Source organism: Lepus europaeus, chromosome 12 (genome assembly GCF_033115175.1).
Source record: "Lepus europaeus isolate LE1 chromosome 12, mLepTim1.pri, whole genome shotgun sequence".
Lineage (NCBI taxonomy): Eukaryota > Metazoa > Chordata > Mammalia > Lagomorpha > Leporidae > Lepus > Lepus europaeus.
In genome coordinates, this window is record NC_084838.1 from 32,414,828 (window position 1) to 32,438,400 (window position 23,573).

General features: G+C 41.1%; 1 protein-coding gene across 5 annotated transcripts in view; it reads left to right on the plus strand.

The window, feature by feature from the left end:
* Window positions 1–21,793, plus strand: part of LOC133771669 (bile acid-CoA:amino acid N-acyltransferase-like) — a 47,958-nt gene extending 26,165 nt beyond the window's left edge. For 3 of the 5 annotated variants that reach the window (XM_062207859.1, XM_062207860.1, XM_062207857.1), the window contains exons 2-4: window positions 11,225–11,737; window positions 12,470–12,672; window positions 19,537–21,793. In XM_062207859.1, coding sequence (XP_062063843.1) covers window positions 11,272–11,737; window positions 12,470–12,672; window positions 19,537–20,130 — 1,263 coding nt within the window. In that variant the 5' untranslated portion in view covers window positions 11,225–11,271 and the 3' untranslated portion in view covers window positions 20,131–21,793. Of the gene's footprint in view, window positions 1–1,307; window positions 1,632–6,728; window positions 6,986–11,224; window positions 11,738–12,469; window positions 12,673–19,536 lie in introns of those variants that run through there. The other 2 variants (XM_062207858.1, XM_062207861.1) reach the window with 2 other exon arrangements.
* Window positions 21,794–23,573: the final 1,780 nt, after the last annotated feature.

The window sequence follows — 23,573 nt, forward strand, 5'->3', positions numbered from 1 at the left end:
GAAATTCAGAGTGACAGGAAGACAAACAGAGAATTTCCAAATACTGGTTCACTCCCCAAATGGCCACAATGGCCAGGGTTGGGCAAGGCTGAAACCAGGAGCCTAGAGCTCCATGTTTCTCTCCCGTATGGATGACAGGGGCCCAAGTACTCAGACCGTCACCCACTGTTTTTCCAGCCACATTAGCAGGGAGCTGGATCACAGAAAGAGCAGCTAGGCCTTGAATCAGCACTCCAATATGAGATGCTGGCTCTGCCAGGGGCCGCCTAACCCCTAACCCACTGCACTACAACGCTCACCCCATGCTTGATAGCTCTTAAACAGATGTGTGTATAACAAATCTGTTGCAAATTAGTAAGTTGTGTTATCAAATCTTTAAAGATGGTTAGAAGTCCTTAAAATGAAGAAGTTCAGTTTATTGATATTTTCATTTCAGTTTGTACATTTTAATTGCTGTCCATCACCACAAATTAAAAGACCCAACACTTCTTTTCTGGTGATAGTCCTTTTATTTTCTTACCATGTAAAATCTCACTAGTGCTCCATTCTGTGGGTGCTTCTGTGCCTGGCTGGGAGTCTGCCTGCCTAGCCCATGCAGGAGGTTAACTTGGCTGCTGGCAAGCACCAGGAGCCCCAGGCACCCCAGGCACATCCCCCCCCCCCCCTCCCCTGCTCCCCACTCTCCTTTCTGTTGAAGAGCTTTGTAATTGCCAGTCAGGTAAACTGCTCCTGGGTATGGCCCAGGCCCATCTGGAAGGCTACCTTAGGCTACCTGACCTTTAAGCTGATTGGAGAAGCATAGTGGTGCCAATATTGGCTTCATCCTATAGAATTAGTATTGCCCTGAATTAGCTACGCTCCCCCCCCCCCCCGCCCCCCGCCTGCGCTTTAAAAGCTTATGCTTGATCACTAGTAAATAGACATGTTCACCGCAACTTGTTTCTGTTGCTTCTTCTCGAAGAACGCTGTCACCTCCCCATCCCAGCATGTGCCGGCCTCGCAGGATGAGCCTGCACCATTCTATAGATATGTCAAGAGCCTGTGATTAAAGGAGGAGAGAGAAGGAATTGATAGGTTTGGGGTTTAAATTCTAAAAGTAGAAATTGAGCCCCAGAAAGAGAATTTTGTTACTCATTAATGTGACCTATTTGTAGTTCCCAGCTGAGTGGCCTCAGGAAAGAAAGCATTTCCAAATCAGAGTTGTTTAATAATCACCTTGACTTCTTTTTACTTGTAGTGGAAAGACATGCCCAGTCAGTGCCAAGACAGGGCAAACAAACAAGTTGTTTGATTAGTTAATAAGAAATTTAATAAAATATTTGAGTAAGGTGAACGGGTTATTTAAGAAAGATAGAGAATGAAAAAAGGGAAATAGAAGAGGGCTATGCTTAATACATGTTTAAAAATGTTTATTTGAAAGGCAGAGAGAGAAATCAGAGATCTCCGAATGCAGCTTCACAGTCCAAATACCCACAACAGCCGGGGCTGGGCCAAGATGAAGCAGAATCTGGGGACTCAGTCTAGGGTTTCCAGTGTGCAGCAGGGACCCAGTTGAGCCATCAGCTGCTGTCTCTCAGAGTGTGCGTTAGCGGGATGCTGGAATCAGAAGGGGATTCAGGACTTGAACCCAGGTACTCCAATATGGGATGTGACTGTCTCAAGCAGTGTCTTCAGTGATGTGCCAAATGCCAAATGCTGGGGTGGTATTGTGGTGCGGCAGGTTAAGTCGTCACATGCATCGCTGGCATTCAATATCAGAGTGTGGGTTCGAGTCCCAGCTGTTCCACTTCTGATTTAGCTCTCTGCTAATGCGCCTGGGAAGGCCTGCCACCCATGTGGGAGACCCAGATGCAGTTTTGGCCTCCTGGCTTCAGTCTGGCCCAGCCCTTGCCACTGTAGCCACCTGAGGAGTGAACCAGCAAATGGAAGACCTCTCTGTCTCTCCCTGTCACTGCCTTTTAAATGAGTACATTTAAAAAAATAAATTACAAAAGCTAATAGAAAACTAGAGCAGGGAGTGGAGAGTAAGCTTGTGCAGTTAGCTGTGTTAGACTGCAGCAGATACTTGAGGTCTTGACCTTCATGGTAACTGGGTATAGTGTTGTTTTTTCCTCTGCAGCTGGAAAAGAAGGCTCAGAGGAAAGAGTCAGGTTTGCAGTCAGGCTTATTTCTTCTGGGCTGATTGGAAACAGCTTAAATTTTCAACTCTTGAGTTGTCAATCAACAGGATTATTTACTCCTGTGTTTGGAATTTAGCACTCAGGGAGGACAAATAGTCTTTCTTCTGATTTCCTAATCTTAAGAGCTGTGGAATTCCCAGTAGTACTCAGATAAGGGTGTCTTTTCAGTCAGATTTTGCTTAGAAATTTTGTCCATCGGGGCTTACTGTTAATGAGACTGTTGAGGTAGAATTTGTATTTTTGAGGAAAAGGCTAATAAACTGTTCAACTTCCCTTTTTCTTTCTCTCCCATTCTTTTCAATACTCCCTTTTTTTTAAAAAAATGTTATTTCCTACAGTTTTATGGAAGAAACCCCCTTGGTCTGGGAAATTGAACCCTAAATATGTTCATATTTTCTTGAAGGAATAGTTTTCTTTTAATGTAAGACTAATGACGTTAGAATTACTTTCTGTGAAAATAATATTGAGGCCTTGTCTACATGTAATCCTACTCTTACAACTCAGACATGCGTTGTAGCAGTGAAATTAAGTAAACCATTTTAAAAACATCTAAAAAGCAAAGTATAAGTTGAAGTCAAGTTATGACTTTGCCATTAATTTCTTTGCTTGAGTACATGGATGGATGCCTGTGCCTGTTAAGTAGAAGTTTAAGGGATAATGTTCATAAAGCACACTACACCCTAAGCTTAACATAGAGCAGGGAAGGTTCTAATCTTCTAGTGACTGTTACATGTAAACTCCTAATACATTCTTGTTGCAGTACTAATCTGTGCACTACAAGTTAGTTGGAGATATGAATTCCATACCTGACTCTGCAGTGTGTTTCTTTGTGACCTGAAATGTTCTGTTTCATGAATTTTTTAACAAGTGAGATATGGGACTTCTGAGCTATAAAATCACTTATTAAGCTTTTCTGACAGAAGCAACGCAATCCTTATTCTCAGTATTTCTCTCTCTGCAGGCTCATTCTGATTAACATTAGTTCATACATGCATCTGTCTCCTTTCTCTTTCTCTTCTTTCTGTGCAAATGCACACACACACACACAAGCATAGCAGATGCTGTCGTTTCTTTCTTCATATAGACTTCCTTAAACATAGTAGTAAACCTGAGCCATGGCATCCAGAACTTGAATTTCTCTGCCTGATGGTTTTCTCAGATCCCCAGTGTCAGCCTTGCCTCTCAGCACAGCAGGCCAGAAGTGGTGGAAATTTAATGTATACCTCCCAATCCTGACCCTCACCTCCACCTGGAGCAGCCCTCAACCAACCATTTATTGGACACTTCTTACTTCTCTGCTGATGTTTCCTAGAATTCCATCAAAATGAACTACGTGCTCTTGGATTATTCCATGAAAGTCACCTGTGGAGTAACCCAAATTGGGCTCAAAGCAAATCTCCCTTGAACCTTCCTTCAACCACCACTCCATGTGTGTCCTCCTTCCTCAGCCCTACTCCTCTCAACTTCTACTGTACTGTGTTACCTTTTCTCTCTAGAACTTCACAAGGATTGACACATGGTAAATCCATTGGCAGTTCCAGAATTAACTTGCTTGAAATCACAACGGAAGATACATACTCTTTTCTCTAGCCTCCTCAGTTCTACTAAAACACACTTGTTATGGGATTTGATCCTAGACATTTGTGGGGATTTGGTTTACTAGTCTCTGAAAGGTTGTGATCTTTGTATCTGATGCTGGAGTTTTGGAGCTTGCAGTCTTCCCGGCAGGCACCTGGGAGGGGAAGATGGATGTGGAGCAGGAGGGCAGGCTGGAACCCACCAAGCATGAGATGGCAGCGTGTGAGTGTGTGCAGGAAAGACTGGTACCCTTCAGGGCAGAATTAAATTGGCAAGAATTGGGAATTATTTTGTTTATAGTATCATTCAGTTATTTTCCTGTTTCCTTTGTGATTTTTCCATCACCAATGGAATATTTAAGGAAACCATTTCAAGTGTCCAATAGCCCATGTGGTGCAGCCAGTGTATACTCTGTGAGGACAGCTTCCTACATTCTGACCGCAACATTCAGTTTCCTGTGTTATAATCAGAGATGGTACCCTGGCTTTGTTAGAAAGAATGAATATCCTGTGATTTTGGGGTGTAGTGTCTTGTAAATGCCAGTTAGCCTGACTTGGTTGGAAGTGTTCTAATAGTCTGTTTCTTACTGATTTTTTCAAATGTTGCTGAAGTATGAGTTACTGAGAGACAAGTGTTAAAATCCTCAATTATTGTGAATTTTCCTTGAGTTCTATTGATTTTGCTGTATGTATTTTGATTAGTCTGTGCACCTTCTCTACATAATTTGTCTTGAGAGCTCAGTTGATATATAAATATATTACTGTGTAGGGGCCAGCGCTGTGGCGTAGTGGGTAAAGCCACTGCCTGCAGTGCTGGCATCGCATGTGGGCGCCAGTTCGAGGTCTGGCTGCTCCACTTCCAATCCAGCTCTCTGCCACGGGTTGGGAAACGCTTTGAGGATGGCCCAAGTTCTTCTCCCACGTGGGAGATCCAAAAGAGCCTTCTGGCTCCTGGCTTTGGATTGACACAGCTCTGGCCTTTGTAGCCATCTGGGGAGTGAACCAGCGGATAGAAGACCTCTCTCTTTCTCTCTCCTTCCCTCTCTCTTTCTTTCTGTAACTCTGCCTTTCAAATAAGTAAATAAATCTTTAAACAAACACAAAAAAAGATATTATATAATATATGTGCTGGTGCTGTGGTGTAGTAGAGCCTCCGCCTGCAGTACTGGCATTCCATGTGGGCACCTGTTTGAGTCCCAGCTGTTTCACTTCTTATCTAACTCTCTGCTAATGGCCTGAGAAAGCAGTAGAAGATGGCCCAAGTGCTTGGGGTCCCTGCACCTTCGTGAGAAATCCCAGATGAACTTCCTGGCTCCTGGCTTCGGATCAGCCCAGCTCAGACTGTTGTGGCCATTTGGGGAGTTAACTAGTGAATGGAAAAATCTATCAGGGTGGGCGCTGTGGTGTAGTGGGTAAAGCTGCCAAATGCAGTGACAGCATCCCATATGAGCACTGGTTTGAAACCCGGCAACTCCACTTCTGATCCAACTCTCTGTTATGGCCTGGGAAACAGTAGAAGATGACCCAAACCTTTGGGCCCCTGAACCTGCGTGGGAGACCCGGAAGAAGCCTCTGGCTCCTGGCATCAGATTGGTGTAGCTTCGACCATTGCAGCCAATTAGGGAGTGAACCAGCAGATGGAGGACCTCTCTCTCTCTCTGCCTCTCCTTCTCTCTCTGTTTTACTGTTATTTTGAAGTAAAATCAATAAATCTTTTTTTAAAAAAAGGAAAATCTTTCTCTTTCCCTAACTCTGCCTCTCAGATAAATAAATCCATATATATAAAGAATATATCAAATAAATGGATAAATATAGCTCCATTAGCTTTTATATATATTCTATGTTTATGTTGCATGTATTGTTCTTCCCTGTCTCTTGCCAATGTGTATTTGTAAAACAGCAAACATGTTTTTTTCTAGTCTGACAACATGTCTTCTAAATGGAGTGTTTAGTCCTTTTTAATTTAATCTAATTGTTAATATATTACTATTAATTCCTATCTTGGTATTTGTTTTCCATTCTGTTTATTATTTTCTCCTTTATTACCCCCTTCCTATTGTTTTAGATTGCATTTCCCAAAAATGGCAGATGGCAGCACACACACACACACACACCTCTCATCCTACTTTATTATTATTTTTTTTTGACAGGCAGAGTGGACAGTGAGAGAGAGAGAGAAAGGTCTTCCTTTGCCATTGGTTCACCCTCCAATAGCCGCTGCGGCTGGCGCACCGTGCTGATCCAAAGGCAGGAGCCAGGTGCTTCTCCTGGTCTCCCATGGGGTGCAGGGCCCAAGGACTTGGGCCATCCTCCACTGCACTCCCTGGCCACAGCAGAGAGCTGACCTGAAAGAGGGGCAACCCGGACAGACTCTGGCGCCCCTACCGGGACTAGAACCCAGTGTGCCAGCGCCGCAGGCAGAGGATTAGCCTATTGAGCTGTGGCGCCGGCCGATTTTTTTATAATATAATTAGTATTATGAGTCAGGAATCTGTGTTCTCTCCACTTGAATTTTATTGCAGGCTTGTGGCTGCTCTAACCTATATAAATGGCAGAGATCATGCTGTGTGACTTCCAAAGCTAGGTATTAAAAGTCTATAGCTCACACCTGGCTGTATCTCTTGGGGTACTTTACCTTCTCACTCACTACCATGCCATGAGAAAGGCCAAACTACTCCTTGTAGGGAGACTCCAGTGAGCCCATATGTACTAGAAATGACACTGCCAGTCATAGGCCAGCATCAGCTCTCAGCCATATGAAAGATTGAGCTTTCAGATTTTAGCCCCTTGACTTGAGTCTTTCAGTGGAGATACCAGACATTGTGGTACAGAGATAACATGGCCCCCTGTGAGCCAAACAGCATTGCAGTTTCTAAAAAGGTTGCAAGGTGTTTAATGTTTAATGCTCTTAACGTTTACCTTCCTAGCCCAGTCCCCTCTGTTGTTAGGTCTCCTTTATCTAGGCCTGCCTTCAAGGTCCAGGATCCTCTCAGGCACTCCTACTGAGGCCTCCTTGTGCCAGGAGCAGGGGAGAAACCTAAAGACACTTCAACCTGCTCTGACTCCTCCTCAGTGTTTTCTACTCCTAGCCCACTCCCCTCACTCTTCTCTCATCCCAGAGATCATAGAACAATCAGAAGCTTTGGTTTGGAATTCCCTCCTTCCTGAGATGGCCTCCATGCCTGTGCTGATCCACTGACCTTCCTGCTCTGAGTGCTGTTCTTCCAGGTTCGTCTTTGGCTATACCATTGCGGCACATGATTCACAGCTACCTGCCCTCCTCTCCTTTCTTAGCTTGTTGCTTTAGTTGGCCACACGTGCACTCACTCTCTGGAAGCTCAGTTCTCTCCTCTTCCCTCATCCCCCAACCAACTCAGCTGAGCTGCTAACAAGACCTTTGAGTTGCCAGTCTCCCTGCAAATAATCTTATGTTGCTTAGAAAGCAGTAATATAAGAATCTTATAATGATATAGTTCTGTTTATTGCATTCCTCCGCTTTGTCATTATATTTTTACATATTATATGAGCCCCACAATAATAATTTTAAATAGTCAAGAGTCTTAATTACATTTAAGTCCTCACTTAATGGATATGCATGTGTGGATGTATATTTAAAGAATGTTTATATTTTCCCAGATAACTTTTTGTGATTTTCATCCTCTACCAAACAAATCCAGTGGTCCATCTTGTATAATTTCCCCTTGAATATTTTAGCAATGCTTGTAGTGCTGCTCTTTATAGATATAATCTCTCAGAGTTTTCCTGAAAATGTCTTTTAATTTGCCTTCGTTTTTGAAATACATTTGTGTTAAGGAATTTTAATTTTTATACACTGAAATATTTTTGTCTTCTGGCTTTAGGTTAGTCATTCTCCTATATGTAGTGTTTCTATTTTTCTCTGGCTGCATTTAAGATTTATTCTTTATATTACTAGTTTACAATGTAGTAGTTGTAGATTTCTTGGTTTTTAATCTTTTTGTTTTCTGAATTTCTTACAGCTGCTCTGTTACACAATACTTTTTTCACAACTTGGGAGAAAATTTACCATTATGTTTTCAAGTATTTTTACTGTGTCTGTCTTTTTTGAAGGCACCACTAACATGTATATTAAGAGTATTTGATAATATTCCAACATCTGTTCTTTTATATCCATTTTTTCCTGTTTGTAGTTCAATTTGGGTACTTTTACTCAAATCGTCTTTATGTTGGCTGGCCCTTTGTTCTATTTCCTGTCTGAAAATTTAAACTTCTGAACCATTTCTAGTTTTCCTCTTTTTCTTATTATGATCACAACTCACTTTACCTACTAATTTTGTGCCGCATAATTATTAAAAATTGAATCCTGGATTTTTTTTATGAATACAATGACAGAGATAAATATTTACCCATAGGAAAGAGCATACCCCTTGTATTGGTCAACTTTATGTTACAACAGTGAAATAAATACCTTAGAGAAGAGAAGCTAGTTTTATAATAGGACAGGTTTATTTTGGCTCATGGTTTTGGAGTTTCACAGTCCAAGATCAGGGAGGCCCCACTGACTTGGCCTCTAGTGAAGGTGTTCTTGATGGCAGATTCCCAACATGGCTCAGAGTATCATATGGCAAGAGAGCACAAGAGTGTCTGTGTCTCTCCTTAGAAAACCACCATGATTCGGCCCAGGGAGTTCTACCTAAGGATTCAATCCAATCCCGTCACCTTCCAAAAGCTGAATATCCAAACACCATACTTGGGTTAAGTTTCCATCTTCTTAGTACCATTCACTTAAGACTTTGGGCAACATGCCATTACCATTTGGCCTTTGGGAAATATTCGACATGCAAACTAATATCCAAATCCTAGGACCCCTGTTCTGTCAGCATGTTAGACTTAGGGCCGAAACAATCTCATGAGTGGTTGAGCTGGGTCTGTGCTTCCCTGCAGCTTTGTGGATTCCGTGCCCCACTGGCTTCAGATAATTTGGCATGTGGGATTAGGCCTAACTCAGCAGAAGAACCAGAGTTCCCAGCATTGGCAACCTTCTGGGGAGATCTTTGTGTCTGGCTCTTTAGACTGTAGGAGGTTCTGATTGCCAATCCTTCCAGAGGGAGGGTCCCTAGGGAGCTTTCTTTACTCAGCAGTCCTGCTGCTGTCTTTCTGAGCGTGGTGAAATCTCTCTCTGATCTGCGCCTCTGCACTCATCCTGTGCAGGGCAGCTGCCTTACTGTATAACAAGGCCTGTAACCTCGATGGAGTTCTCTCAGCTTTCAGACCTGCTCTGATCTTTGCTAGTTCTGTTGCGGAGCACATGGTAATGTCTTACAGCAAGTAGGCAGAAAGACTGCTACTGTGGCTGGCGTTCCTTGGAATTCTGATCCATTAAACCGGCCCCCACACATCCATTAAAAGTACATTGAGTTTGCTGTTGATTTCTCCTTGCTTTTCATTATGAGGATTTATTTTTGCTCCTTTTTCGCAATGGAAAGCATGAGGAGAGAAAATTTCATGTTTCCTACAACTTAAGCTGTCACTTGCTGAAGTTTAATTCATTGAGATTCTTTGCATTCTCAGCAACCTAATAAAAACGAAGACAAAAAAGGTGATTTTATGATTTATCCAGGTAGTTTTGGTTGTCAGAGTGAGAATGGTTGTCACTCTTGCCACTTTTTCCACATTAACCAAGAGGACAACAGGGAAGGGCATTCCTTAATTTTTAAGAATGAGATTATAAAAGCCCAACAGTAGGGCAGGCATTGTGGCACATAGGGTTGAATCACTGCTGGATACTGCATCCCATATCAGAATCCTGGTCTGGCTCCCAGCTCTTCTGCTTCTTATTCACCTTCCTATATTGCTTCTTGTAAGGAAGTAGGAGATGGCATATATACTTTGATCCCTGCCTCCCATGAGGATACCGAGATGGAGTTTGGTACTCCTGGCCTCAGTGTAGCCCTCCTTAGTGCCTGGGGAGTGAAGAAGCAGATGAATATCCTGTCTTTGTTATTCTGCGCCTTTTTTTTTTTTTTTTTTTTTGACAGGTTTAGTTAGACAGTGAGAGAGAGAGAGAGAGAAAGATCTTGCTCCCATTGTTTCACCCCCCCCCCCCCCCAAATGGCTGCTACGGCCGGTTCGCTGCACCGATCCGAAGCCAGGAGCCAGGTGCTTCCTCCTCGTCTCCCATGCGGGTGCAGGGCCCAAGCACTTGGGACATCCTCCACTGCACTCCTGGGCCATAGCAGAGAGCTGAACTGGAAGAGGAGCAACCGGGACAGAATCTGGTGCCCCAACCGGGACTAGAGCCCGGTGTGCTGGCACCGCAGGCGGAGGATTAGCCTAGTGAGCCATAGTGCCGGCCCACTCTGCTTTTCAAATAAACAAATAAATCTGTTTTTTTTTTCTTTCTTTTCTTTTTTTTCTTTTTTTTTTTTTTTTTAATGCCAGCAATACTTCTATGTTCCTAAGCGTTATCAGCTTCCAATTTTGCTTTAAGACTGGGTCAATCCTAAATAGCATGCCATAGATTTTTTTTTTCTAGGAAGCAATACATCAGTCAGCATGCTTGTTCTTCCCAAAGATTTTATTCTCAGTTTTTTTTTTTTTTTTTAAATAACCCTCCTATTTTGTTTCCTGTGTTGGAAGTAAGTGCTTGGTTGCCAGTTATTCTGTTTGTAGGACTTGGAAGAAGTTTAACAGTGGAGTCAACTTATCTATATGAATATAAAAGTTAAATAGATCATCTGATTTTCAACTGTACATCTCACTCATATGCATTGTACCTTATTTTTCAAGGGCTCTGTATAGCAGATTGTAATATCCTCCTTGATAATTTGAAAGGATGTGTCTTTTGGTTTCTGCTTTCTCAATCCTGGTTCACTGTTATAAAACCTATCAACTTGCCTTCTGACTTCTACAAATTTGTAGAAAGCTTTCTTGTTGTAATAGAAGATTATATCAGGAATTGCCAGCATTGGGGGATAGTGGGTAAAGCTGCCACTTGCAATGCCAGCACCCAGTATGGGCTCAGGTTCATGTCCTGGCTGGTCCATTTCCAATCCAGCTCCCTTCTAATGGTTTGGGAAAAGCAGTGGAAGATGTCTTAAGTGCTTGGGGTTCCTGCCACCCTCATGGGAGATACAGAGGAAGCTCCTGGATCTTTTGGCCTGGTGCAGCACTGGCCTTTGTGATCTTCTAAGTGGAATAGCATAGGGAATATCTGTCTCTCTATTTCTCCCTCTCTCTCTGTTATGCTGACTTTCAAATAAATGAATAAATCTTTAATAAAAAGATTATATCAGGATATGATGATGACCCTAGACAATTTGTGGAAAAAATGAAAGGAAAAATGATGTGAATTTCCCAGAACTTTTTGAAGGCTCCTTGTGTTTGCTAAGTACTTGAAAAGGTATAACTGACCCACATGCATTTCACCTTTTATTAACCTTACCATTACCTTATTTCATTCCTCGTAATTTTGTTCTTATTTTGAAGTTTGTTGAAGATTCTTTAAGAATCATCCAAGGTGCCACACTGCAAAAATGGTTCAGCTGACAGCCACCCCTCTAAGTGCACTTGTTGATGAGCCAGTGCATATCCGAGCCACAGGCCTGACTCCTCTTCAGTTGGTGGTCTTTCATGCATCCTTGGAAGATGAAGTGGGGAATCTCTTTTATTCGCTGGCCTTCTACAGGGCCAATGAAGTTGGTGAGATAGACTTAGATCATGCTGCTGCACTTGGAGGTGACTATAAGGGAGTACATCCCATGGGACTCTTCTGGTCTCTCAAGCCTGAAAAACCAGTAACGAGACTGCTGAAAAGAGATGTGATGAATAGCCCCTTCCGGGTCCAGATAAAACTTTATGACAGACATTTACCAATAGAAGCCAAAACCAGTGAAGCACCAAAGGCCAGCGTGACTTTGGAAAGGTGGTACGTGGCACCTGGTGTCACACGAATCCCGGTCCGAGAAGGCCGTCTTCGGGGAACCCTCTTTGTGCCTTCAGGTGAGTAGAATGATTCTGGTTATTGATACCCCAGTATTCCCTCTTTTGAATGACTTATCCCTCGGGAAATTTGGCTTGAATACGTACAGTACACAGGGCACTCTTTTGCTGCTTTAGAATCAACGTTGACAGGAATGGAACCGGTGTTAATACTCCATTCCAACTCAAGTTTCATCTCAACAATTCTGGAGCTTGTCCAAGGATATGAATATGTATAGTTTATAGAATCTCTTTATTGTAGATTTCTATAGCTTTGGACTTATGTTACATTTGTCTGCATTGAAGACTGGCTATCTAAAGACTCTGGATTTGCTATCCTGAAAACCCTCCTCCAGCATGTATCCACATATACCACGTTTTACCTGAGCACCTCCGTTGGTTTCCTGAAAGCTATATTTGTACTCCTTTATAACTTAAGAAGCCATGGCCCACTTTCGATGGCTTTCTTTATCCCGAGACTCTCAAACTGAAGCCCGTTCTACTTGGCAGCAGGGATTAAACGTGTCCAGTGAACATTGTTCCCAATCAGACTGTTAGATATTGTGTTCCACTGTATATTCCCTAAGTCTCAGTTCTCCCCAAGATACATGGCAGAAGAGTTGGGGATTCTATCTGAAAATGTTTACATTACTTTTAAACTCTGTGGTACACTTCTGCTTTGTGTTCCCCTATTTTTGTTATCTTTTCCTTCTCTTCCCTTGATGCCCTATTCTGTTTTGTCCTCTTTCACAGGAGAGGGCCGTTTCCCAGGAGTGATTGACATGTTTGGCGCTAGCGGTGGGCTGCTTGAGTTCCGAGCCAGTCTCCTGGCCAGTCGTGGATTTGCGTCCTTGGCTTTGGCTCACTGTGGCTTTGAAGACCTGCCACCCCAGCCAGAAAAAGTAGACTTGGAGTATTTTGAGGAAGCTGCCAACTTCCTCCTGAAGCATCCTAAGGTAATAGTGCTTTTCAGTAGGTTTCAGTCCCCCTTTTAAAGTAACTACCATAGTCTGTGATTTCCTTTAACTTCCAAGTGTGATTCTCCCTCAAGGAACTTGAGCTTCTATTACATACCCAAATTATTCTCATGACTTTTTTCTCATCCCATGTCCTTTGCTCAGAAAGACGCAAGGCATGTCTGTCACTGTATCAAAAAGGCATTGGCTTTGAATTGAGAAATCCTTTGAAATAGGTTGTGTTTCTGGCTCCAGCCCATCTACCTGAGGGAATTTTGGACAGCTTAGACCTTCTCTCCTCCATTTCTTCCTCTGTTATATAACGTTGTACTGATAACACTTCATGATGTTATTGTGAGGATTGAAGGGGATAATACATGTAAAGTATGTATCACAATACCAGGCAAATCCCAATACTCAGAAAGGTTAATTATTATTATTATTATTATTATTATTATTATTATTATATTGATTCATCACCATGCTTAACCAATCTGTACTTACTTGAAGATTGGGTCTGAATCCATGTCTTCCAAATAGGTGCGAGAGACCCAACTACTTAAACCATCATTGCTGCTTCACAGAGTCTGTGTTAGCAGGAAGCTGGAATTAGGAGTGGGTTCAAATCCAGGCACTCCAATATAGTATTTGGGCATCCTAAGTGGTGTCTGAATCACTAGTTCCATTGCCCACCCCCAAAAGACTGTTTTTTTTTTTTTTTCTTTTTTTAAAGAGTTATATATTTATTTGAAAGGCAGAGTTACAGAGAAGCAGAGGTGGAGGCAGACTGAGAGGTCTTCCATCTGCTGGTTTACTCCCCAGGTGATCACAGCGGCTGGAGCTGTGCCGATCCAAAGCCAGGAGCCAGGAGCTTCTTCTGGGTCTCCTACGTGGGTCCAGGGGGCCAAGGACTTGGGCCATCTTCTACTGCTTTCCCAGGCCATAGCATAGAGCTGGATCAGAAATGGAGCAGCTTGTACTTGAACTGGCGCTCTTACGGAATGCCAGCCCTGCCAGTGGAAGCTTTACCTGCTACACCACAGTGTCGGCCCCCAAATGACTGTTTTTGATGTGTGTAATGAAATTGTCCTTTTTTTTAAAAAAAAAAAAAAAAGATATTTATTTATTGAAAAGCAGGGTTAGAGAGGGAGAAACTGAGGGAGGGAGGGAGGGAGGGAGGAAGAAATTTTCCATCCACTGGTTCATGCCCGAATTGATCACAAAGTCCAGAGCTGGGCCAGTCTGAAGCCAGTACCAAGAGCCAGGAGCTTCTTCCAGGTCTCCCACATGGGTACAAGGGCCCAAGGACTTGGGCCATCTTCTGCTGCTTTACCAGGCACAGTAACAAGGAGCTGGATCGATAGTGGAGCAGCTGGGACTCTAACCGGCACCATATGGGATGCCAGCATCACAAGTGGTGGCTTTATCTGCTATACAAAAATGCCAGCCCCAATTTAATTGTCATTGACCTATCACATTGGCAATGTTATTGTGCTAATCTGCTTGGCTTGTGGGAGACATGGAGAGGTTATGTGATTCTGCTTTTTTATTTTATTAACCTGTTCCCTTAATATTTGTGGCATAACTTTTCCACAATTGTTGTTGCCAATGTAATATAGACAGCTACTTAATGACCAATCCAGGGCTGGAAACCAGATTTCTTTCCTGCCTGTTTCATATTGTCTCTTCTGCAAGATAATAGATCATAGATATTTCAGTTCCTTGTAGGTCTTATTTCTCTACCTGTTGATTTTGTATGATTTCTATGAACTCAAAATTGACTGATACCAAATTTGATAGCAGAAATGTTTTCAGTAAGAGTTACTGTTCTGCCAAAGACGACAAGCAAATTAGGTAAAGACTGTACATATTTTAGTCACCTGTTTTTTTACATCCCTGTTGTACTAGCCTTTGCTTCACCATCCATGGCCAAATCCATTCTGAATTTCTATCTTTCCTTGCCATAATGGTGACCCTGTACTTTTTATATTGAGACATATAATTTCATGGGGTAGGTGTTTGGCACAGTGATTATGATGACACTTGGGGTGCCCATACCCCATATCAGAGTGACTGGGTTCAGATCCCGGCTCTGCCTCTGATTCTAGCTTCCAACTAATGTGTGCCCTAGGAGGCAGGGGATAATGGCCAAGTAGTTGAGTCTCTGCCACCCATGTTGAGTTCGCCAGTGTCCTGGCTTCAACCTGGCCTTCCTTGGCTGTTGCAGGCATTTGAGAAGTGAACCAATGGATGGAAGAGCTCTCACTCTGTGTGTGTGTATGTGTGTTTTTCTTTCAGTTGAGGAAAAAAAAGAATTTTGATCTGTAGAGAAAAGGATGTGGAAAGGGAACTGTTGTTCAGGGGTACAAAGTTGTAATAAGACAGGACAAATAAATCCTGATGATTAGTTTGCACAGTGTGGTGACTATAGTTAATAATAGTGTATATTTCTTTTTTTTTAAACTTTGATTTAATGAATATAAATTTCCAAAGTACAGCTTATGGATTAAATAGTGTATATTTAAAAATTCCTGAAAGTAAATCTGAAATCTTCTCATTGCAAAAAGTGATGTTTGCAGATGATAAATATATTCATTATAAGCCATATTTGCCCCTTCTATAATGTATAGATATATACATTTATCAAAGCGTCACATTGAAATTCACAACTATGAAAGGTCTTCAAAAATTATATAGAAAATGTGTATCATAAAAAAACTGTTCATGGGTTTCAAAGTGTTTTTGCACCAAAATAAACATCTTTTAATTCCATTTCCATGAGATTTTTGAAGTACTCTTTTAAAAGTAATTGTCAGTTAAAAATGAGAACTAAATATTTTTTTAAAGATTTATTTATTTTTTACTTGAGAGTCAGAATTACACAGAGACAGGAGAGGCAGAGAGAAGGAGAGAGAGAGGTCTTCCATCCAATGGATAACTCCCCAGATGGCTGCAGCGGCTGGAGCTGCACCATTCCGAAATCAGGACCAGGGGCTTTTTCCAGGTCTCCCACACGGGTGCAGGAGCCCAAGGATTTGGGCCATCATCTACTGCTATCCCAGGCCATAGCAGAGAGCTGGATCAGGGTGGAACAGCTGGGACTAGAACTGGGGCCTACATGGGATGCCGGCACTTCACTCCAGGGCATTAACGCAGTGCACCACAGCGCCAGCCCCCTAAATATTTCTTAGTCTAAGCTTAAAAAACCTTTTAATTAATTCAAGTCACACCTTGAATATGCCAGGTAGGAAACAGAGTTTATATAATTCCATTTGTTGTTTTTTCCCTTTTATCCTAATAATTCTCACATTTCTGTCAACTGGACACATTCATTTTTTCTTTTTTTAAATTTTTTATTTCATAAATGTGAATTTACAAAGTGCAGCTTTTGCATTGTTGTGGCTTCCCCCCCAACCTCCCTCCCTCCCGTGGCCCTCCCCTCTCCCTCTCCCATCCTGCCCTTTATCGAGTTTCATTTTCAATTACCTTCATATACTGAAGATCAACTTAGTATATACTAAGCAAGGATTTCAACAGGCTGCACTCACACAACTGCACAAGGTATAGGGTATTGTTCGACTAGTAGTGTTTTTAAGTTTCATAGTAAAACACATTAAGGACAGAGATCCTACGTGGGGAGCATGTACCCAGTGACTCCCGTTGTTGATTTAACAATTGGCACTCTTATTTATGACGTCAGCAATCACCTGAGACTCTTGCTATGAGCTGTCTAGGCTATGGAAGCCCCTTGAGTTCACCAACTCTGAACTTGTTTAGTCAAGGCCGTATCACAGTGGAGGTTCCTTCCTCCCTTCAGAGAAAGACACCTCTCTCCTTGATGGCCTGTTCCTTCTGCTGGGGTCTTGTTCACCAGGGTCTTTCATTTAGATTGTTTTTTGCCATCGTGTCATGGCTTTCCATGCCTGTGAGACTCTCATGGACCTTTTAGCCAGATCCGAATGTCCCAAGGGTTGATTCTGAGACAGGAGTGCTGTTGTGGGCATTTGCCATTCTATGAGTCTGCTGTGTGTCCTGCTTCCCCCGCAGGATCATTCTCTCCCTTTTAATTCTATCCTTCATTATTTGCTTACACTGGTCTTATTTGTGAAATCTCTTCGACACATACCCTATCTTTTTGATCAGTTGTGTATTTATACTTATCACTTTACCAAGTGCGCTGCCATTGGTACCTGCCTCCTTGGTAAAATTGATTTGAAATCCCCTGGCACATTTCTAGTTCCACCATTGGAGGTAAGTCCGAGTGAAGATGTGCCAACCTATATATCTTCTTCCTCTCTTATTCCCACTCCTATGTTTAACAGAGATCACTTTTCTGTTAATTTTAAACTCCTAAGAATGATTGTGCATTGATTACAGAGTTCAACCAGTGGTCTTATGTAGAACAAACAGAGCAACAACAACAACAACCACAACAACAAAAATACTAAAAGGAATAAAATAGTAAGTTGTTCCTCAACAGTCTAGACAAGGGCTGATCCTGTCATTGTCTCTCATAATGTCCATTTCACTTAGCAACAACAACAACATCAACAAAAATACTAAAAGAAATAAAATAGTAAGTTGTCTCCATGTGGGAAACCCAGATGGAGTTCCAGCTTCTGGGCCTGGCCCAGCCCCAGTCATTGTGGCCATTTGGGTAGGGAAGCAGTGGATGGAAGATTACTCTCTCTCTCTCTGTAACTCTGCCTTTGAAATAAAATTAAAATAAATAAATAATATATTGTTTCCTTTTAATCCTCACTGGTGTTCCTTAGTTCAGGATGCCACCATTTCTTGCCTATAATAATATAATCAGCTCTGACTTTTCTGCCTTAATTTTTGTAGGTCACCATTGTAAGTCTGGATTTTTAGAGCACATCTATTTTACTCACTTCCTCAAGAGTCTCCCACTTACTACAGGATAAAAAAAGCCAGGCTTCCTAGTTGTTAAATAGAGCTTTCATGATTTCACTTCTGCATACTTCAGCTTTATCTTGTGCTCATCCTTAAAATCTGTCTTCATTATCCTATTCAGTTAGGAAAGTCAAGATTGCTAATATCTTTCAGAATTATTCACTATCATGTTCAGCTTTACTTTGCAACTACTCTCCTTCTACTCTAAATTCAAGTAATAAAGAATGACCTGTTGTTCCCTAAATGCATTGCTCTTTGTTGCCATTTGCTTGTATTCTGGCATGGTGATGACATTTTTCAGAAAAGAGGCTGTGATGGTTCACACAATAACAGCATAAGGCAATTTATCGTCTCATGTACCAGGTAGAGATGGTGGTTCATGCTCCTCCTCTCTCCCCTAACCCAGTCAAGGACACTGGATTTGTATTTTTGCGATTTTCTGACCTTACCCTCAAGTCACAAGACAGCTAGTAGGAGTTCCAGACATTAAGTCAACATGCCAGCATCCTAAACGGGAAAGAATGATCGGGAGAACAGGCTTTCTTTTCTTGATTCTACTTTTACATGGAATAAAAAGCAAGTCCCTTGGCAGAATATGTTGGACTTACAAGAGAGGCTGAAATGGTATGTAACAAAGGGGAAGAGGTTCAGACCCATCATAATCTACCACTGTGGCTGGAGACAATGTTGTGACACACAAAATCAAGATCATGTTAGCCTAGAAGTTGTGGAGAATGGCTCTTGTGTAGGAAATTAAAAGTGTCTTTATACTCAGTATTGAAAACCATTCATTCTAATTGTATCCCAGTTTTTTTATTTGAAGACACAATTCATAACCCATTTCTTCTGATAATCTTTGTTGGGCCCTATACTTTTCACCTTAAATCTGTTTTGACAGCATTGACTATGTACATTCTTGTATCACAGAATTTATGATACTCTAATCATTTTTTTCCCTCCTGTCTCCATCTGGCAGTGAGTTTTTGGTGACAAGAGATTATGTCTTTCTGCTCTGTGTTTCCTGGGGCTTGGCACAGCATGGATATCCAAAAGTGCTTATTTGATGACTGACAATGAAAGAGGAAGTTGATCCAAGGCTGCTTTTGAAATCAAGACAAATCTATAATAATCTGTTAAAATTTCCATACCCTCTCCTTCGATCTCACCTGTTTTCTCAGTCTCTTCTTGCAGGGGTACTTTCTACTGTGAGCTTCCAGAGAGCTCAGAATGGTACAGCAAGATGTACCAATTAATTATACCCCAACTTGTATTATTTTTTTAATCTTTTTTTTTTTTTAATTTTATTTTTTATTTTTATTTTCTTGACAGCAGAGTGGACAGTGAGAGAGAGAGAGAGAGAAAGGTCTTCCTTTTTGCCGTTGGTTCACCCTCCAATGGCCACCGCGGCCAGCGCGCTGCAGCCAGTGCACCGCGCTGATCCAAAGCTAGGAGCCAGGTGCTTCTTCTGGTCTCCCATGCGGGTGCAGGGCCCAAGGACTTGGGCCATCCTCCACTGCACTCCCAGGCCACAGCAGAGAGCTGGACTGGAAGAGGAGCGACCGGGACTAGAACCCGGTGTGCCGGCGCCCCAGGCGGAGGATTAGCCTATTGAGCCGCAGCGCCGGCCCCAACCTGTATTCTTTACAATAGTAAGTTTATCTTATTTTCCCTATATTTATGTTTAGTTAATACATTTAAACTCAGAACTCAACAAATGCTGAATACATAGTATTCAATCAATAAGGCCTGATACCTTTTTGATGGAGTATTTCCTTTCAATAGACATTGTATGTTTCAGAATTTTAGAGCTGGGATGTGTAAGGATATGGGTGGGAATTTTACTTCCTTTGTTTCAGTTGCTAATTGAGATTTTTTTACTTGTTTGAGATTGTGGAATTCTTCTGAATAAGAATAGAATAACATCTCATTTCTATTTTTTTTTTTATTCAGGTCCTTGGCCCAGGCATTGGGGTAGTGTCTGTGTGCAGAGGAGCAGAGATTGGACTCTCCATGGCTATTCATCTAAAGCAAGTCACAGCCACTGTACTTATCAATGGGCCCAACTTCATTTTTAGTATTCCACATGTATATCGCGGTCAGATCTTTAAGCCCAGACCCCACTCTATACAATCAATATCCATCAATGCCTTAGGTTTTGTAGAGTTTTATCATATTTTCGATGAAGGTGGACCAGAGAATAGTCAGTTTTGTCTTCCCATCGAAAAGGCCCAGGGACCTTTCCTCTTCATTGTAGGAGAAGATGATAGGAATGTCAATGGCAAAGTATTTGCCAAACAAGCTACAGAACAGCTGAAGAGACATGGGAAAAACAACTGGACCCTGCTGTCCTACCCTGGGGCAGGCCACATGATAGAGCCTCCCTATTCCCCACTGTGCTGTGTTTCAGGGATCGCCAGTGTATGCTCAGCTATACACTGGGGAGGAGAGGTGGTCCCACATGCAGCTGCACAGGAACATTCTTGGAAGGAGATCCAGAAATTTCTCAGGAAGCACCTCATGCCAGTGGTAGCCAGTCAAATCTGAGAAGAGAAGGTTTTCAGGGATACATGTATAAGTCTCCTTCTTAGAAACTTCTCTCAATTTTAACAGAGGGATGTCTTTTATCTGTTATTGTAAGAAGGAAGACAAAAGGAATGGGAATAGAAATGTCCTGAATTTTGGGAGGGAAACATGTTTCCACTTCACCAAACATCAGACACTGAGTCATATATTTGTAGCTATGAACCAGGAGCTCTAGCAGCCCTAAAATATAAAGCAACTCTCAATCATAGTGATTCTCAATCATAGCAATTCTCAAGGGGAATCAGTGAATCACAGAATTTTCTGGGTATACAATGGACATGAAGAGAATCAGATACTGAAATTTGTTGTTTTTTCCCAAAACGCAGATATACGTAGACCTCTCATCTCTCTTTGAAATTGTGCTTGCAGCTCATGATTACCTCATTGTTCTTGGAAAACTAGAACTGCATTGCCAGTATTTTAGGGCAATATGAAAGCTTTATGGATGTAAGATCACTGAATCAGCCTATAAGCAATAATTCAGCAGCAGCCATGTGTGTGTGTCCAAACATGTCCATTTTGGCAATTCCAGCAATGAATGAGGAGCAATCTGAGAAGTACATGATTGCAGTTTGGGAAGCAGCCATGATAATGTGAATGGTGTCCTTCTAGGGTAGAGGCTTGCACACTTTTTCTATCAGGACTAGGTAGCAAATATTTTTGACTTCACAGTCTACAAGGTTCCTGTCACTAAATTTTATTTACGGACACCAAAATGTATATTTCATATAGTGTTTACATGTCACAATATTGTAATTTCCTTTTTATTTTTTTCTCTAAGCATTTCCAAATATAGAAGCCATTCCTAGCCACTGGCAGCACAACAGTAGACTCCAATTTCAGTTTGGCTCTCAATTGCATAATCTGATGGAGCTGAGTATCCAGCAATTTAAAAGACCTTGTCCAAGGTCAAATTTGAAGTGTCTTTTCTAATGGGCAAGTCATAGCCCAAATATTCCTGAACTATTGAATCGCAATTAGTGGAAAATCAAGGTGAAGATGAACCAGTAGAAATGTATTTTAGATTATTTGTAGACAAGATCAGAAGCCAGTGAGGATTTAGAGTAGTGGAAGTAGCAGAAGGACACTTCACTTGCATCTGCCTAAACCGTCTCCTTCTGCTTTCTGATACTCTGTCTGTTTAAGTAAAGACATACTGTGTGGTTGAAATGGAATTAATAGCCTTCCTCCTCCTTCCTAGAACTGTCACATTTCACATGCAGTCTTGGTCAATTAGAGCACCTCACTAGAATGATTATGTAATTGGATGACTAATACCTCTAGTACAATGTTATGTAATAGTTGTCATAGTGGGTATCATTTTCTTTTCTCCTGTTGTGGGCTTTAAAAGAATGTCTGACTGTGAGGTGTGATGTCAGTGTGTGACCTGATATATATCCTGCAATATATAATTTATGGAAATTTTTTAAAACCAAGAATGTCTTGGTTTTTTCCCCAGAACTCTTTTGGGATCACTAGAAATGTTTCTATTGCCTGTCTCTGAATATCTCTTAAAAAAATAAATTAGTATTATGGTGAGTCATTTTTGCATTTGTGGAATAAAAGTAATTATGGTGTATTGTTGTATTGTTAATTAACGTTAATAAATGAGATTGAACTGTCATTTTTTTGTTGATTCATTTTGGTCCGGTATGAATTCTAATGTTGGACTTGTTTCATAGGAAGAATTAAGAAGTTTTCCTTCTTTCCTATAATAATCTAATTAGAATAGAAACTTTTCTCTGTTCTTTAAAGCCTAGTAGCACTATCCTGAATATTCTGTTATTCAGAGTTAATATATTAAGGAAATCAGGATTTTCATTGATATTTAGTATCCCTTATATATGGTACAGTAGATATTTTCTATCAAAGCCAGTGTTTTTTGACATTTTAAAATATATCAGGAAAATTCAAACATTAAAAGTTCAACTACAAGGAATCTTTAAAAAGTTGATATTCATGCATATTGTGAAAAAACATATATTTCTTTTTTTGCACCAAAGTTAACTTTTATTTTATTGTTATTAAAAAATGTTCTCTCCTGATTTATTTGAGAGTCAGAGAGGTAGAGAGAGAGAGACAAACAGAGAGTGAGAATTTCCACCGGCTGATTCCCTGCACAAATGTCTGCAGTGTCCTTGGCTGGGCCAGTCCCAAGCTGGGAGCTGAGAACTTAATCCAAGTCTTCCATGTGAATGGCAGGGACCCAATTACTTCAATTACTTGAACGCTCACTCCTGCTCCCCAGGATCTACATTAGAAGTGCATTGAAATCAGGATCCAGAGGTGAGTATCAAACCTAAGTACTGTAATGCAGGATGTGGGCAATTCAGCCAGTGCCTTGACCACTAACCTAAATGCCTGCCCAATTTATCCTTTAATTCTATTTTTTAAATGAAATTTTGAGTTCCCTTGTATATCAGAAGGGCTAAAAAATACTCTCCAATTCTGGGAATTTTTTTAATGTTGCTTGGTTTAAAGTACAAATGGAGGCCTGCACTGTGGCATAGCAGATAAAACCACTGCCTGCAGTGCTGGCTTCCCATATAGTTGCCGATTGGAGGTCCGACCTCTCTCTCTCTGACTCTACCACTCTGTAACTCTACCTTTCAAATGAATAAATAAATTTAAAAAATAAAATATAAATGAATTCTATATTTTTGTTGGGTTAATATTACATGTACAAAACTTTGAAGAGGATTCTGACTTTATTATGATAATGTAGACATATGAACAGATATTTTGAGATGTTTTGTAACTCAAAAGCAGGAAAGAATTTTTTTCTAGTTTTGTTTTTCCGCCTTTAATATGTGATTTATTTTAGGCTCATCCAAAAATATCAATAAAATCAAGAGATTGATGCAAGCCTTGAGGTATTGTTCAGGATAAACCCAGATTCCCCACTCAAAGTGGACATTCATTACATTGATTAACTCACAGTTCTGTTTCTTAATCCTTGATATTTGCCCCAAGTCTTAATCATCAAATCCTTTTATTGAAAAAAAGCAAATCTTTGCATTTGCTTGTCAGATTTCAATTTCACATATATGTAAATGACAAAAAATATTGAACTGAATTTTTCCTAGTGATTTGGAATTGAGACTTAACATGAAATTCAAGTGCTCTCTGCCATGTAGTCCTTTCTGTATTTCCTAGAGGCTCATTTCTTTCTTTTAGAAACAAGGGTCGAGGTTATAAAGCCTCTTTAATTTCAGGCATCTTGGGGTTAGGTATACATAGAATCATATTGAGCAAATGCTCCCTAAATTCTTTCTTAAATGCCACAATGTCATATTTTAGTTTTTGTTTTAAGAAATCTGAGGTATTTGAAAGAAAATAGAAAAATTGTCTTCTACATTTAATTACATGTTTATGGTCTGACGCTCCTCATTTCTTCCTAAATA